The 14,837-nt window shown below is 45.6% G+C and overlaps 1 protein-coding gene across 1 annotated transcript in view; it reads right to left on the minus strand.

The window, feature by feature from the left end:
- Positions 1-5,252: 5,252 nt before the first annotated feature.
- Positions 5,253-14,837, minus strand: part of psen2 (presenilin 2) — a 37,788-nt gene continuing 28,203 nt past the window's right edge. The window contains exons 9-11 of the mRNA XM_038800595.1: positions 9,726-9,860; positions 6,245-6,363; positions 5,253-5,913 (exon numbers count right to left, since the gene is read on the minus strand). Coding sequence (XP_038656523.1) covers positions 5,758-5,913; positions 6,245-6,363; positions 9,726-9,860 — 410 coding nt within the window. The 3' untranslated portion in view covers positions 5,253-5,757. The remainder of the gene's footprint in view (positions 5,914-6,244; positions 6,364-9,725; positions 9,861-14,837) is intronic.

Consider the following 14,837-nt stretch of genomic DNA (forward strand, 5'->3'; position numbering starts at 1 on the left):
CAGCAGGGAACATAATTACAAAGATATTAAAAATAAAAAAGAATTGGACAGTCACTCAAATGAAGGATGTAGGTACGGTGAAGGTGTCTAAGTTTCCATTCAGACAAGAGTTGATGGAAGTAACCATGTAGGTATAGGTATGGGGCGCAATAAAAGTCAGTGATAAGGCAGTAATTATGAAAAAATGAGCAATATTCAAAATGATGTAATTGGGCCTAAATGGATTGCATCTCTTGGATGTTGAACAAAGCATGTGGACTTAGAGGCTCTGAACACAATTTTTCACTTTTCTAAAATGCAAAATTGTGGCATAGATAGCTAATGCAACGTCTCTGCTCAAGAAGAGAAAAGAGGTAAGTTAGATAACTATAGGCTAGTTACACAAATGTTTGTTGTGGACAAACCTAGAGATTAAGTTGATAAGCATGGCAGTGGTAGGTGCAACAATGCTAACCACTGCACCACTGTGCTTCCCCAAAAACAAATGAATAAAGTGTCTCAAGAAGTTAGACATCTGGACCCATAACTCTCTGGCTTCCCCAGTGCTGCATTGGGTGGGGGTACCCCCAAATGATGCGCTGGGGGATCCCTCTAGGAAGTCCCCGTGTAAGGGTTTACCCAGTAATTGTTCAGAAATGCCAAATTGCTCTGGACAACTGAACTGGGTTGGGAGCCATCTAACAGAAACAATTTAAATTGCTAACTCTGATGGTTCTGCCAGTTTTATCCTGATAGTTACATTGAAAGAGTTCAGGGGGAAACAAATTGCTTAACTCCAGAGTAACTATTTAAACGCCTAGACCAAGCCTCACATGGACACATGGCCTTCCCAGCACATCCCCCAGATTGTCTGAACCACTTTCCTTTGAAATGTCTCCCATTAAATATCTCGTTTTTGCAGCTAGTGCCGTAAAGGAGGGGGTGGCCTTGCTTCGCTGCTCCTGCCTCACCCATTCTTGAGTGAGGAAAGTTGGGCGACACAGGAGCTTTGCAATTTTAATTTAGTGGGTAATTCCATCAAGAGTGTCAGTCTGCAGTCTGCTAGGGATTCACCCTGAGGAAGTTATGGGCCATGATGTAACTAAGGTCAGCCATATACATGGTAAGTTGGTTGCCAGAAAACAGGTTAGAGTTGATAGTTATTTCTCAGTTTGGAGAACACGACCTTATAGCCAGCTCTTATCAAACATATTTGGAATTGGCAATATCATGTTAAAATTGATACAAAGATGAGGAATTTTGGGTGATAGTGAGGAAAGCTATATTACATAGTAAACAGGTGTTATAAGTTTATAGTCTGTCATTGATACCTTTTGAACTTTACTGGAATTAACTATCCAACAGGCTTATCTATGCATCTCTCTTGACATATCATCATAGAATTTACAGTGCAGGAGGCCATTCGGCCCCTCGTGTCTGCACCAGCCCTTGGAAAGAGCACCCTACTTAAGCCCACACCAACCCCCTAACCCCACCATACCTTTTTGGACACTAAGGGCAATGTAGCATGGCCAATCCACCTAACCTGCACATCTTTAGACTGTGGGAAGAAACCAGAGCACCCGGAGGAAACCCACGCAGACACAAGGAGAACGTGCAGACTCCGCCGAGAATCGAATCTGGGACCCTGGAGCTGTGAAGCAATTTTGCTAACCGTTGTGCTACCGTGCTGCCCATCTATAAACTAGGTCTTTCATACATGATATTGCATCATGAATGAACAAGCCGTCTGTTTACATTTTGATGATATGAGGCCTGAACCCAATGTCATTTCTGAGGCAGCAAGTGACCAGTTGATTTGTTTTTAATTAGTGGGGTATGGGCATTGCTGACCAGGCCAGCATTTATTGCTCATCCCAAATGGTTTTTGAGAAGGTGGCGAGGAGCAGACGCCTTGAGTCAGTGAAGTCTTATGTGGTGTCGGTCCACCTACAGTGCTATTAGGGAGAGAGTTCCAGGATTTTGACCCAGCTACAGTGAAGGAACGGCGATATATTTCCTTGAATGGGAACTTCCAAATGGTGCTGTTCCCATGTACCTGCTGCCTTTGTCCTTCTAGATGGTAGTGGTTGTGGATTCACTTAATTCAGTTAGGACAACTTGCATTAATTTAATAATACAAGTGAATATACTACATTTCTCGGAAACACTTGATCATTTTACTCCACCCGAGAAGGAGAAAGGTGATTTCAGAAGGTCAATAAAAGATTGTAGCTGCATGACATTTTCTGCAAATGTATTGATACGAATCTTGGAATGATAAGAGTACAGAAGGCACTCATTTGGCCCATTATGCTCTCTGGTCGAATTATCCAATTAAGACTCTCTCCCAAATGCCCTGTGAATATTTTCCTTACTCCCTTTTGTATGTTACTAATAAATGACTTCCACCACCCTTTTAGCCAGTATTCCAAAATCATAACTTTCTCTCAAAAAAAGTTATTTTGCCAATCATAAATTAATGTACTTTTGATCCTTCTGTCCTTATTCTTTTTGAGGTTTGGGGATGGTTTTTAAGCTCCAGCACGCTGCAGTTATAATACTTTTACATGAATTACCAATACAGATTTTCTCCCTCCGGAATCAGAGACATCCAAGATTAATTTTATGAAGCTGTAGTCCTGGTGCAAGGCATTGCTATATAGGAACCCAGTTAGGAGTATTCATAGAATCCCTATGGTGCAGAAGGTAGTCATTCGCCCATCGAGTCTACTAGACCCCTCTGAAAGATCACTCCGCCCAAGCCCACTTCCCTGCCTTATCCCAACAACCCCTCAACCTAACCTACACATCCCTGAACACGGGCAATTTAGCATGGCCAATCCATCTAATCTGCACATCTTTGGACTGGGAGGGGAAACACGCAGATACGGGGAGAAACTTTACACAGACAATGACCTACGGCCAGAATTGAACCCGGGTCCCTGGTGCTGTGAGGCAGCAGTTCTAACCACTGTGCCACCTCAAAATCAAAGTGGAGAATGTGGCTTGTGACAGAGTATACTTAAAGCCTTACCCCAGATGTATGCTTCTATTGGATGAAGCTCCACTCAGGGAACAGGATATTTTAAAGTTTCTAATTTCTAAAAAGGCTGCACTTTATACAATGCATTTAATAAAACATTTTATTGGGTACTCCCCCAATGATTATAACTGAGATAATTGTGGAATTCTATTTTACTTACTGTACAAAAACCTGAGGTAATGTTTTGGTGAGATTATTACATACAAATCACTTCCTTACACACACAGTATTTGCAATTTGCTGCAAATGATCCAGCTGGTGATCATATTCACAGTTCTAGTGCCGTTAAACATTTGTTTTAAAGTTCTTTTAAAATAACCAAATGGAATTATCCTTGACACATTAATTGGTAAACGCAACATGGAGGTGACTCTTCCTTCACTGACCGGAGGAGCACTGGTTCTGCAACATTATATTTGATTAATTTATGGGGAGTGGCATCTCTCTATAGACCAGCAGTTATTGCCCATCCCTAGTTGCCCTTCAGAAGGTGGTGATGAGCTGCCATCTTGAACTGCTGCAGTCCCTGAAGCGCAGGCACAGCCACAATGCTGTTAGGGAGGGAATGCTAAGGTTTTGACCCAGCAACAGGGAAGGAATGATAGATTTTCAAGTCAGGATGTTGAGTGACTTTGAGGGGAACCTCCAGGTGGGGTTCCTGGGTACCTGCTGCCCTTATCCTTCTAGGTGGTAATGGTCGTGGGTTTGGAAGGTGCTGCAGTGCATCTTGTAGATGGTACACACGGCTGCCATTGTTAGTCAGTGGTGGAGGGATTGAATGCTTGTGGAAGAGGTAGCAATGAAATGAGTGGGCTGCTTTATCCTGGATGGTGTCGAGTTTCTTGTGTTGTTGGAGCTGCACTCATCCAGGCAAGAGGAGAGTATTCCATTACACTCCTGATCTGTGCCTTGTAGATGGTGAACATCTGCAGGATTCTTAGCTTCTGACCTGTTCTGGTAGCCATAGTATTTATATGGCTAGTTCAGTTCAGTTTCTGGTCAATGGTAACCCCTCGGATGTTGATACAGGGATTCAGCGATGGTAATGTCAAAGGATGATGGTTAGATCCTCTTGATAGAGCTGGTCATTGCCTGGCACTTGTATGGCATAAATGTTACTTGCTACTTCTCAGCCCAAGACTAGATCGTCCAGGTCTTGCTGCATTTGAACATGAACTGCTTCAGTATCTGAGAAGTCATGAATGGTGGTGAACATTGTGCAGTCATCTGCAAACATCCCCACTTCTGGCCTTATGGTGGAAGGAAGATCATTGATGAAGCAGCTGAAGATGGTTGGGGCCTAGGACACTATCCTGAGGAACTCCTGCAGTGATATCCTGGAGCTGAGATGATTGACTTCCAATCACCACAACCATCTTTCTTTGTGCCAGGTTATGACTAACGAGCGGAGAGTTTTCTCCCGATTCCAATTGACTTTTTTGTAGGGTTCCTTGATGCCATACGGTCACATGCTGCCTTGATATCAAGGGCAGTCACTCTCATCTCACCTCTGAAGTTCAGCTCTTTTGTCCATGTTTCAACTGTAATGAGGTCAGGAGCTGAGTGACCCAGGAGGAACCCAAACTGAATGTCCGTGAACTTGGTAAGTGCTGCTTGATAGTGCTTTTGATGACCCCTTTCCATCACTTTTCTGATGATACGGGTAGGATGATGGGGCAGTAATTGGCTGGATTGGATTTGTCGGTCCAGGACATATCTGAGCAATTTTGCACCTTGCCAGGTAGATGCCAGTGTTGTAGCTGTACTGGATCAGCTTGACGAAGGGCACAGAAAGATCTGGAACACAAGTCTTCAGGACTATTGCCGGAATATCGTCAGGGTCCATAGCCTTTGCCGTGTCCAATGCTTTCAGCTATTTATTGGTATCACATGGAGTGAATTGGATTGGCTAAAGATCTATGACGCTGGGGACCTCCAGAGGAGGTCGAGATGGATCACCCACTTGCACTTCTGGCTGAAGATTATTGCGAATGCTTCAGCCTCATCTTTTGCACTAATGTGCTGGGCAACTCATCATTGAGAATGGGAATATTTGTGGAGCCTCCTCCTCCAGTGAGTTGTTTAATTAGCCACTAATTCACGCTGGATGTGGCAGGACTGCAGAACTTAAAATCGTTGGCTGTGGGATAAAATTTACATAAACTGTGCATCTTTTACCTTCATATTCGTGATCAAAAATTGATAAATCAATACTGGGATAATAAACTCACTTCACCTCCAAATCTTTACTCCACCAAATTCTTTCCCCTCCACCTTGGCGATCAAAAAACAAAATTCTTCATTGACACAAAATAGAATAGTTTCTGTATTTTTCAGTCCGAAATCACTCTGCGCTGCGCCACATTTTCCATCCGCCTTTCTAGTTTTCCTCCTCTATTCCAGCTCCTTGTACTAAAAACAAAACCCTTGATGGGGACGGAGTGGGGTAACATAATTAAATGTGGGTTTAAGTTACTGATAAAACTTACTTTTTATAATTCATTTCTATAAACACACTTTGTAAAATTCATTCTTGCACACTTTGCTTGTCAGACTTAAAATGGTTAGAATATTTGCATCATTAAATTATGAATATATAAATGATAATTCCTTCTCCTTTTAAAGCTCTACAATGTAACATCAGTGCTCATTTTTCCCCAACCCGGCACATGGCTACCATCTGTTCAAATGAGGTGGGGTTTTAATCAGACGGGGGTTGGACGCCTTGCTCCCTAAATATAAAACTGGTGGGAAGCAAGCGTGTCCATGAAAGGCCGCACCAGGTTGTCAGTGGAGAAGTAGAACACCAGGCCAAAGGTGATTGAGATGGGGAGTGCAGGCAAGGCTTTCTTAAACACGGCCAGCAGCAGGAGGGTGAGGCACAATCCCTGTCGAAAGAAAAAAGAGAGAGGGGGTGACTTTGTTGCTGCCAATGTACAAAATGGGACAAACATAGGATTGCCAACTCTGCTGGGACATATTCCTGGAGCAGTCATCACGTGACCTGTCCCCACTTTCTCACCATTGGTCACCCCCCCCCCAACACATTTATATCTAACAAAAGTGTACAAAGGAAAAAAAAATAAAACTTTGTAAACAACTCCTTTAATTTTACTCCCGTGTTTTTTTGCTTGCACCCACTTCCCTGGGATATTAATCTTAGTCCCTGGAAAGTTGGCAACCTCCAATGAAACGTTAGAATCACTCCTCTTAACTTACAATCAGAATGGCAATGAAGCAGGCCAAGGTCGTGTTCCAATCTCCGCTGGCACCCGCTGCAGCCTTGCCCACCAGGACACTGTAGAAGATGAAGTCCCCCAAGCCAAGCTTCACACCCTCTGTGAATAGATTTACAAGAATACCAGAACTAGCAGGTTATAACCATCAGGAAAGATTGAACAGATTCTGCCTTTTCTCTCCAGAAAAGAGAAGGCCTGATGTAGGTCTTTGAAATTATGAAGGGATTTAATACAGTAGACATTTTACACCTGGAGAGTCCACTACGGACCATGAATAATAAGATAATCCCTCATAAATCCGTAAAACCGCTCACGAAAAGCATCTTTACCAGAGTGCTACAAGAAGGTGGAACTCGCGACAGCATAGAGCAGTTGAAGCAAATAGATACGTGCTTTTTAAAAAAAATTTTAAATATAAATTTAGAGTACCCAATTCATTTTTTTCCAATTATGGGGCAATTTAGCATGGCCAATCCACCTACCCTGCACATCTTTTTGGGTTGTGGGGGCGAAACCCACGCAGACACGGGGAGAATGTGCAAACTCCACACGGACAGTGACCCAGAGCCGGGATCGAACCTGGGACCTCGGCGCCGTGAGGCAGCAGTAATACTCACTGTGCCACCGTGCTGCCCCTAGATACGTGCTTTTAAAGGACATCTAGATTAAATACAGGGGAGAAAGGATGAGAATGATTTTTTAAAATTATTTCACTGGATGTGGGCCTGGCTGGCTAGACCAGCATTTATTGGCCATTCCTAATTGCACTCGAGAAGGTAGTGCTGAGCCGCCGCCTTGAACTATCCGTTTGGTGTACGTACATCCACAATGCTGTCAGGAATGGAATTCCAGAATTTTGACCCAGTGAAAGAACAGTGATATAGTCAGGATTGAGTCTGGCTTAGAGGAGAACTTGGAGCCAGTGTTGTTCCCATGTATCTGCTTCTTTTGTCCTAGGTGATAAAAGTTGCCAATTTGGAAGGTGCTGTTGAAGGAGCCTTGGTAAGTTGTTGCAGTGTATCATCTCAATGTGTCAATAGTGGCACGGTAGCACAGTGTTTAGCACTGTTGCTTCACAGCGCCAGGGACCTGGTTTCAATTCCCAGCTTGGGTCACTGTCTGTGCGGAGTCTGCACTTTCTCCCCGTGTCTGTGTGGGTTTCCTCTGGGTGCTCTGGTTTCCTCTCAGTCCAAAGATGTGCAGGTTAGGTGGATTGGTCACGCTAAATTGCTCGTAGTCCAAATGTTAGGTGGGGTTGCTGGGATGGGGTGGAGATGTGGGCTTAGGTAGGGTGCTCTTTCACAGGGCGGTGTAGACTCGATGCACCAAATGGCCTCCTGCACTGTGAATTCTATGATCTATGATAATGGATGGAGTGAATGGGGTGTCAATCATGCAGGTTGCTTTCTTCAGGATGGTGTCAAGTATCCAGAGTGTTGGAGCTGCACTCATCCAGGCAAGTGGGGAGTATTCCAACACACAGCTGACTTGTTTCTTGTAGACGGTGAACAGGCTTTGGGAAGTCAGGAAGTGAGTTACTACCACAGAATTCCCAGACTCCAATCTGAGATTTTGCCACAGTATTTCTATGACTGGTTCAGTTCAGTTTTTGGGCATTGATAACCTCATGATGTTTTCGTGGGGGATTCAGTGATGGTAATGCAATTGAATGTCAAGGGGAGTGGTTAGTTGGAGATGGTCATTTCCTGGCACTTGTTGGAGATGGTCGTTTCATGGCACTTGTGTGACACAAATGTTTCTTGCCACTTCTCAAGCCCAAGCCTGGATATTGTCCAGGTCTTGCCTCAGAAGGATATGGACTGATTCAGTATCTGAGGCGTTGCGAATGGTGCTGAACAAGCCCACTTCTGACCTGATGATGGAAGAAAGGTCATGAATGAAGCGGCTGAAGGTGGCTGGGGCCAGGACACTATCTGGAGGAACTCCTGCAGTGATGTCTAGGGGCTGAAATGATTAACTTTAAACAACCACAATCATCTTCCTTTCTGTTAGGAATGAATCAAACCAGTGGAGAATATCCACCCTCCCCCATTGACTCTATTTTGTGAGGGGCTCCTTGACACCACAGTCAAATTCAAATACTCTCATGATGTCAGGGGCAGCCACTCACACCTTCCCACTCTTGTCCATGTTTGAACCAAAGCAGTAATACGGTCAGATCATAAAGTGCTGTTAGATAGCACTGGCGATAGCATCTTTCATCACTTTCCCAATGGTCAAGAGTAGGCAGATGGGGCAGTAATTAGCTTGATTGGATTTGGCCTGCTTTTTGTGGACAGGATATACCTGGAAAATGTTCTATATTGCCCAATCAGTGTTGTGACTGTTCTGGAACAGCTTGGCTAAGGACACAGCTAGTTCTGGAGCCCAGGTCTTCAGTAGCATTTTCAAAATGTTGGTCAGGGTCCCTAGCCCTTGTAGTATCCAATCATTCATGTTTCTTGATATCATGTGGAGTGAATCAAAATTGACTGAAGACTGGTATATGCGATGCTGGCAATCTGAATAGGAGGCTGAGATGGGTCACCCATTCGGCACTTCTGGCTCGATATTCTGATAAGGTGATATAAGGATGGGAGGTGACTCGTGTGAATTTGAACAATAGCCAATTGGACCAATAGACCATCAATAGCCCATTCATAATTATTATTATTATAGCCCTGTTCAGTGTATGGTCTACCTTGCTGCTGTAATTGAGCCGAGATTTCATTAGTGTATTTATGCTTATATTTTTAACAGTAAATTGCTTTTTTAAAACCATATAATGGAGTGAGGAACTGTTAAGGTTATTGAAATTATGGCGGGGGGGGTGAGGTTCCACACACATTACCACTGCAGTGCCAATGTGAAGTGATTTTGCTGAATCTGATGTGATTTGATCCATAGTCAGGGTCCAACCTGTTAGCTAAGGAAAGCGATGCTTTGGAGTCAGTTCAGCGTTAACATCTGTTTGATACCAAGCTATTTGAGGGAGGAATGTTGGCCAGGATAACAGGATAATTCCTCTACTTTCTATCCAATAATGCCAGTGGGAGGGAGGGAGATCTTCTATGTCCAACCCTGCTTTAATGTCTCAGCTGGAAGATAACCTTGTGAATCAGTGGTGTCAGTGCCACTAACTAAGCCAGGTGCAGACTTTGCTGGATAACAACCTGCATTTCTACAGCCTCTTTAACGTAGGAAAATGAATCATGGTGCTTCACAGGAGCATAATCAGTCATTAACTGGCACCAAAGGAGGAGATATTAGTAAGGATAACCAAGAGCTTGGTTAAAGAGATGGGTTTATTGAGGGTCTTAAAGAAGAGAAGGAGGTGGAGAGATCCTATGAAGGGATTTCTCAAGGTTGGCACAGTGGCCAATGGCCATGTAAAGTAAAGGATGTGGGATTTGAGGGGCTGGGGGGAAGGATCGATAAATGAGCAGCACCAGGTCACATACTTTCTTCCTCTAGTTCCTCTCCTCCGGCAGCTGAATGGCGCACCCCTTGGAATTGCGTCTGAGGCATATCAGAAACATCATCCAATCCTTGGGCAGCATGGTTATTTGCCTCAACCTCCACTTCGGGATAATTCTCTAGACAGAAAAGCAAAAAGAAGTCAGCACCCAAGCTGAACGAAAGAATGCCAGCTAAGAATTCCCAATAAAAATAAAAAATTCCACATGTGCGGTCAAGTTGCGAACTTTGGCTAGACATTTCCCTGGAGGTTTTATCATATGGTTCACTTGCCTCGAATTGCCCAGCCCCTACACTGGTCATTGATCTATCTGCGCAATACCCCACTTTCTCACAGGCGATCAAACAGGTTTTCTCCCCATTCTAATATTTTATAACTTTTAAACAAACATGTCCAAAAAGCACGATTTATTTCAAACATCCCCAGGCTTTTCTCTTGGGTTTTCTGCTGGCAGCGGAGCCCTGTAAACTATTCTTCAGCTCCTGGGGACTCCCAAGACAATCCTGGGGCATTGGCAACCTCTGCTACTACTGACAAACCAATTGAGTCTGGGTTTCAAACTCTGCAGCATGAACTCCCGGACACCAGGGTGGCACAGTGGTTAGTACTGCTGCGTTACAGCACTAGGGACCCGGGTTCAGCACCGGCCTTGGGCGACTGTGCAAAGATTGCATGTTCTCCCAGTGTCTGTGCTCCGGTTTCCTCCCACAATCCAAAGATGTGCAGGTGATAGGGTAGGGTCGAGTGCTCTCTCGGAAGGTCGATGCAGACGCAATGGGCCGAGTGGCCTCCTTCTGCACTGTAGGGGTTCTATGATCTTCTATGACAAGTAGAGAGTCCGCACACATTCCTCCTCACCTGTTCTAAAAGCCATGATTTCCTTCCCTTCAACTTTCTATTGTCTCTATTTTGAAAGGTAGATTTATAGGAATCCTTTTAAAGAAAACATCCCGGGGGAGAGGGGTGTGGTGGTTGGGTGAGCAGATATTCGGGAACACACTCCCCAGTTGTGTGTGCTCCGGAGGGAACACACACAGGAGAAGGATGCTCTTCAGCCCATCCTGCCCGTGCTGAATATTTGAGAGAACTATCCAATTACTGTCAACTCCCACCTCTGCCCTCGCTACTCTTTTCCCATAATCCTGCAAGTTTTTGGAGTGGTTAGTGCACAATGAGCAAGAGGATCCAGCATCGATGTCTGGGAAAGAGAAAACCTATCACTAAATGATCTCTTCATTCGACAGAAAGTAGTACGCTAGTTATTAGCAGATTGGTTCTATTGGTTTTGCCATGGCAGACAGAATGTGACCTGGAACATAGACACAGGAGCAGGCAGGAAGCCCCCAGAGACTGCTGCTCCAGGTTTTCTTCAGATTTCTCCACACCGAGTGACACCGCCCGTTCTCAAGATTGTGCTTGTTTTGAAGCAAACTTTGAGAATTAAGGGCAAACCAGTATTCTTTCCATGGTAATGCTTGGAGCCCAGCTGACCCACCTCACTGACAGTAAATACCGTTTTGAGGATTTGGGTTATACTGCTCCTCTTGAAGCTCAGCCACACCAAAGGGTGTTGTAAAATTACTCCTCATCTCTCAAGACGGCACCTTAAATTTTCATTGTCGTAATAACACAAAGCTGAACGTTCCTCCTGCTACCTCTTAATTGCAGCGTGCAACTAAAAAAAGTAAAGTCGCCATAGTCCCAGATGACCATAAATAAAAGCAAATTACTGCGGATGCTGGAATCGGAAACAAAACAGAAAATACTGGACAACGTCAGCAGGTCCAACAGCATCTGTGGAAAGAGAAGGCAGCTAACATTTCGAGGTCTGGATGACTCTTTAATCAAAGCCAGATGACCAATAGCTGCATTGCCCTTTGACGGGGAGAGCTGACTGGTGGTGATTTAACCTGACGATCACCATACCTCAGATGAAGGGCAAGGTTGAGAAGGCGGGGCTTTCATAAACAACCTCAGCCGGTACCGGAATTTAACCCATGCTGTTGGCCTTGCATCACAAACTAGCTGTCCAGCCAACTGAGCTAAACCAGCCCCCCCGCATACAACTAATTGCCAAATGATTCCAGTTTATTTTCTCACTTCCCCTATCACACACGCACAAACAGACTCAAAAACAGCTTCTTCTCCGCTGTTACCAGACTCCTAAATGACCCTCTTATGGACTGACCTCATTAACACTACACCCTGTATGCTTCACCCGATGCCGGTGCTTATGTAGTTACATTGTGTACCTTGTGTTGCCCTGTTATGTATTTTCTTTTATTTCCTTTTCATATACTTAATGATCTGTTGAGCTGCTCGCAGAAAAATACTTTTCACTGTACCTTGGTACACGTGACAATAAACAAGTCCAATCCAATCCAATCTAATCTCGAAGCGTCTGATCCTCATGTTGATCACTGTGCGTGGTGCGCACGCGCCTGGGTGTAAGAATTTCTGTCCTAAATTTTTCTTTCACTAGTTTGAATTGCCTGATTCCACCTATATAATCTAAAGCTTTAACTCTTCCCAGTTCCGTAGCTACGCACACAACATTCTGGCAGATTGCCACGGAATGTCTCCTTTGCAGAACCAGATGGGTTTTCTTCCATGAATTTAATCAAATGGGACCCAGCACTGTCATGTGAACTCTCCTCTGATAGCCAGATTTTCCTTTTCAAACTCAGGTGTTTATCTACCCCGGTCTCTTTCAATTTCTTCAGCTATTTCAACACTCCTGTCTCCAATTTTCCTTCTGCTAATAACAACTGATTTTCAAAAGGGCACATTATGGAAATGTTAACATTTTGTTCTCAAGATTTGAGCATTTCTGGCATTTATTGTGCATCACTTCGTGTTCCTTGAGAAGGTGGTGGTAAATCGTCTTCAGCCACTGCTGTTGGACTTGGTATTGACATTCCCATAGTGGCTGTTAATGGGGAGTTTCAGGATTTTGGCCCAGTGAAGTTGAAGGAATAGCCGACATTTATCCGAGTTAGGAAGATGTTGGAAATACAACCGAAGGACTATGAAAAGAGTGGGGAGTGAGACCCATGTCAAGTAGCTAGAATACAAAGGGATGAAGTAATGTTACAGCTTTGCAGAGAGCTTGGTTAGACCTCCACTTAAGAATACTGTATCTCGAGGGCTTCCGGTGTGCACCATGGAGTAAGTGGTCACACACAAGGCAGCTCCTGCCCAAGGTTACAGAAAAGAGCTCTTTTTTAAGCAATACGGGGTGGAATTTTGATGAAAAGGCATAGATGAATGTTGGAGGAGTACTTTCCCCCAGGAACGGTATGTTTCTTGGTTACCAGACCCGCAGAAACAGTGAAAGATTTGGCTGAAGCTACAGCAGAGACAAAAGCCTCTTCCAGCATGCAGATGGGGGAAGGGCGAGCTTAAAGGCCTCAAGCTGACTCGAGGGCCTTTATTAAAGCTGAATTCTAGCAGCAGTGGGAACAACTGTGAAAAGATCTCACAAAGGCCATTGAAGAAGCGGTGACGGCTGACTTCCGGTGATGGCGGGCGGGAGGCAGCCGCACATTGGAGGGCTCCCGTTCGGGAACGGCGTTGTCGGGGATTGACGCCCGGTCCTAGGGGCAGCGAAGGCGGTGAAGGCCAGGAGAAAGTACAGGGAAGGGATGTGTCGAGGTCCAGTAAGAAAATGGCTGTGAAAGGTCACCGCGGGGTCACCCAGGAAAATGGAGGCTGGAGCATCAGGGGAGGCCGCATTGCTTAGGGCTGAAGAAATAACTAAGGTAATGGCTGCAGAATTCGAAAGGCAGTTTACAAAATACATGGAGACAATGAGGAAGGAGATGAGGGAGGTTTTGAGTGTGCTGGTGGAGGAGGCGATTTCCCCGGTGACCACGGCGGTGGCGAGCGCAGTGGCGGAGGTGCGGGAGCAAGGGGAGGCGCTGAAGGAAGTGGAGGAGACATTATTGCAGCATGGTGATTAACTTACGTCGATGGAGAAGGAGATGCGGAAGGTGATAAGAGATTAATATGGATCTGCGAGGAAAAATGGAAGACCTGGAAAACAGATCCAGGCGACAGAACTTGAGGATTGTGGGGCTGCCTGAAGGAGTTGAAGGGCCGAGACCGACTGAGTATTTTGCTGCGATGCTGGCGGAACTATTGGGGGAGGGGGAGGATCCCTCCCGATATGAACTGGATCGGGCTCATCGGTCGTGGAGGCCTGTACCAAAGGTGAGTGAGCCGCCAAGGGTAGTGACTCTGTGTTTCCGTAGGTATAGTGTGAAGGAGAAGGTCCTGTGCTGGGCCAAGCAGAAGCAGGTGGTGCAGTGGGCTAGAGCTGGTATATGTGTACACCAGGACTTTACCGTGGAGCTGGCGAGGAGGCGGTCTGCTTTCAACCGGGTGAAGAGGGCACTGTACATCAGCATGGTGCAGTGCGGCATTGTATATCCAGCGAAGCTGAGGGTGACTAACAAGCTCAAGGACTTTTATTTTGGAATGGCGGAGGCAGCGGAGGAGTTAGCGAAGGCAGTAGGACTGTGGCAGAACTGAGAAATTGAGAAATGACCATGTGCCGATGTAACCTCATGACTGTATTTTCCTTTTTTTTTGTTTGTTTGTTTCACTGCGTGCGCCTGTATGGGTAAAGGAGCCGGTGTTGTATATATTTGGACAAGGGAAGTGATGGGACTTTAACTCAAAGTGAGGGCTCTTTGGGGTGTAGGTGGATATGCGGGGTTTGTGCGCTAAAAGGGGGATTTTTGGGCTTTCCTAGGGTTGGGCGAGGGGGAAAGGGACCCAGGCGGGGGCCTCCACGCTGGTCGGTCTAAGCCGGCCAGTGAACGGGAGTGAGGTGGGGGGAGGGGCTGTGGCAGAATAGGGTCCGAGTGGTCTAGCCGGGGTGGAAAGTTGGAGGGGAAGGAACCGAGGTTGGGGGAAGGAGTTTTACAAGAGATAGTGGACGGGAGGAGTTGGGAAGGAGTGGGGGGGGGGGGGGGGGGGGGGGGGTTTACAACTCTTGGGTGCCATGTATGGCACTCTTTCAGAGGTTGGACGGCGTTGAGTGTGTGTGTGTGTGGGGGGGGGGGGGGGGGAAGGAGGAGGGGTGGAGTGG

Source organism: Scyliorhinus canicula, chromosome 6, assembly GCF_902713615.1.
Source record: "Scyliorhinus canicula chromosome 6, sScyCan1.1, whole genome shotgun sequence".
NCBI lineage: Eukaryota > Metazoa > Chordata > Chondrichthyes > Carcharhiniformes > Scyliorhinidae > Scyliorhinus > Scyliorhinus canicula.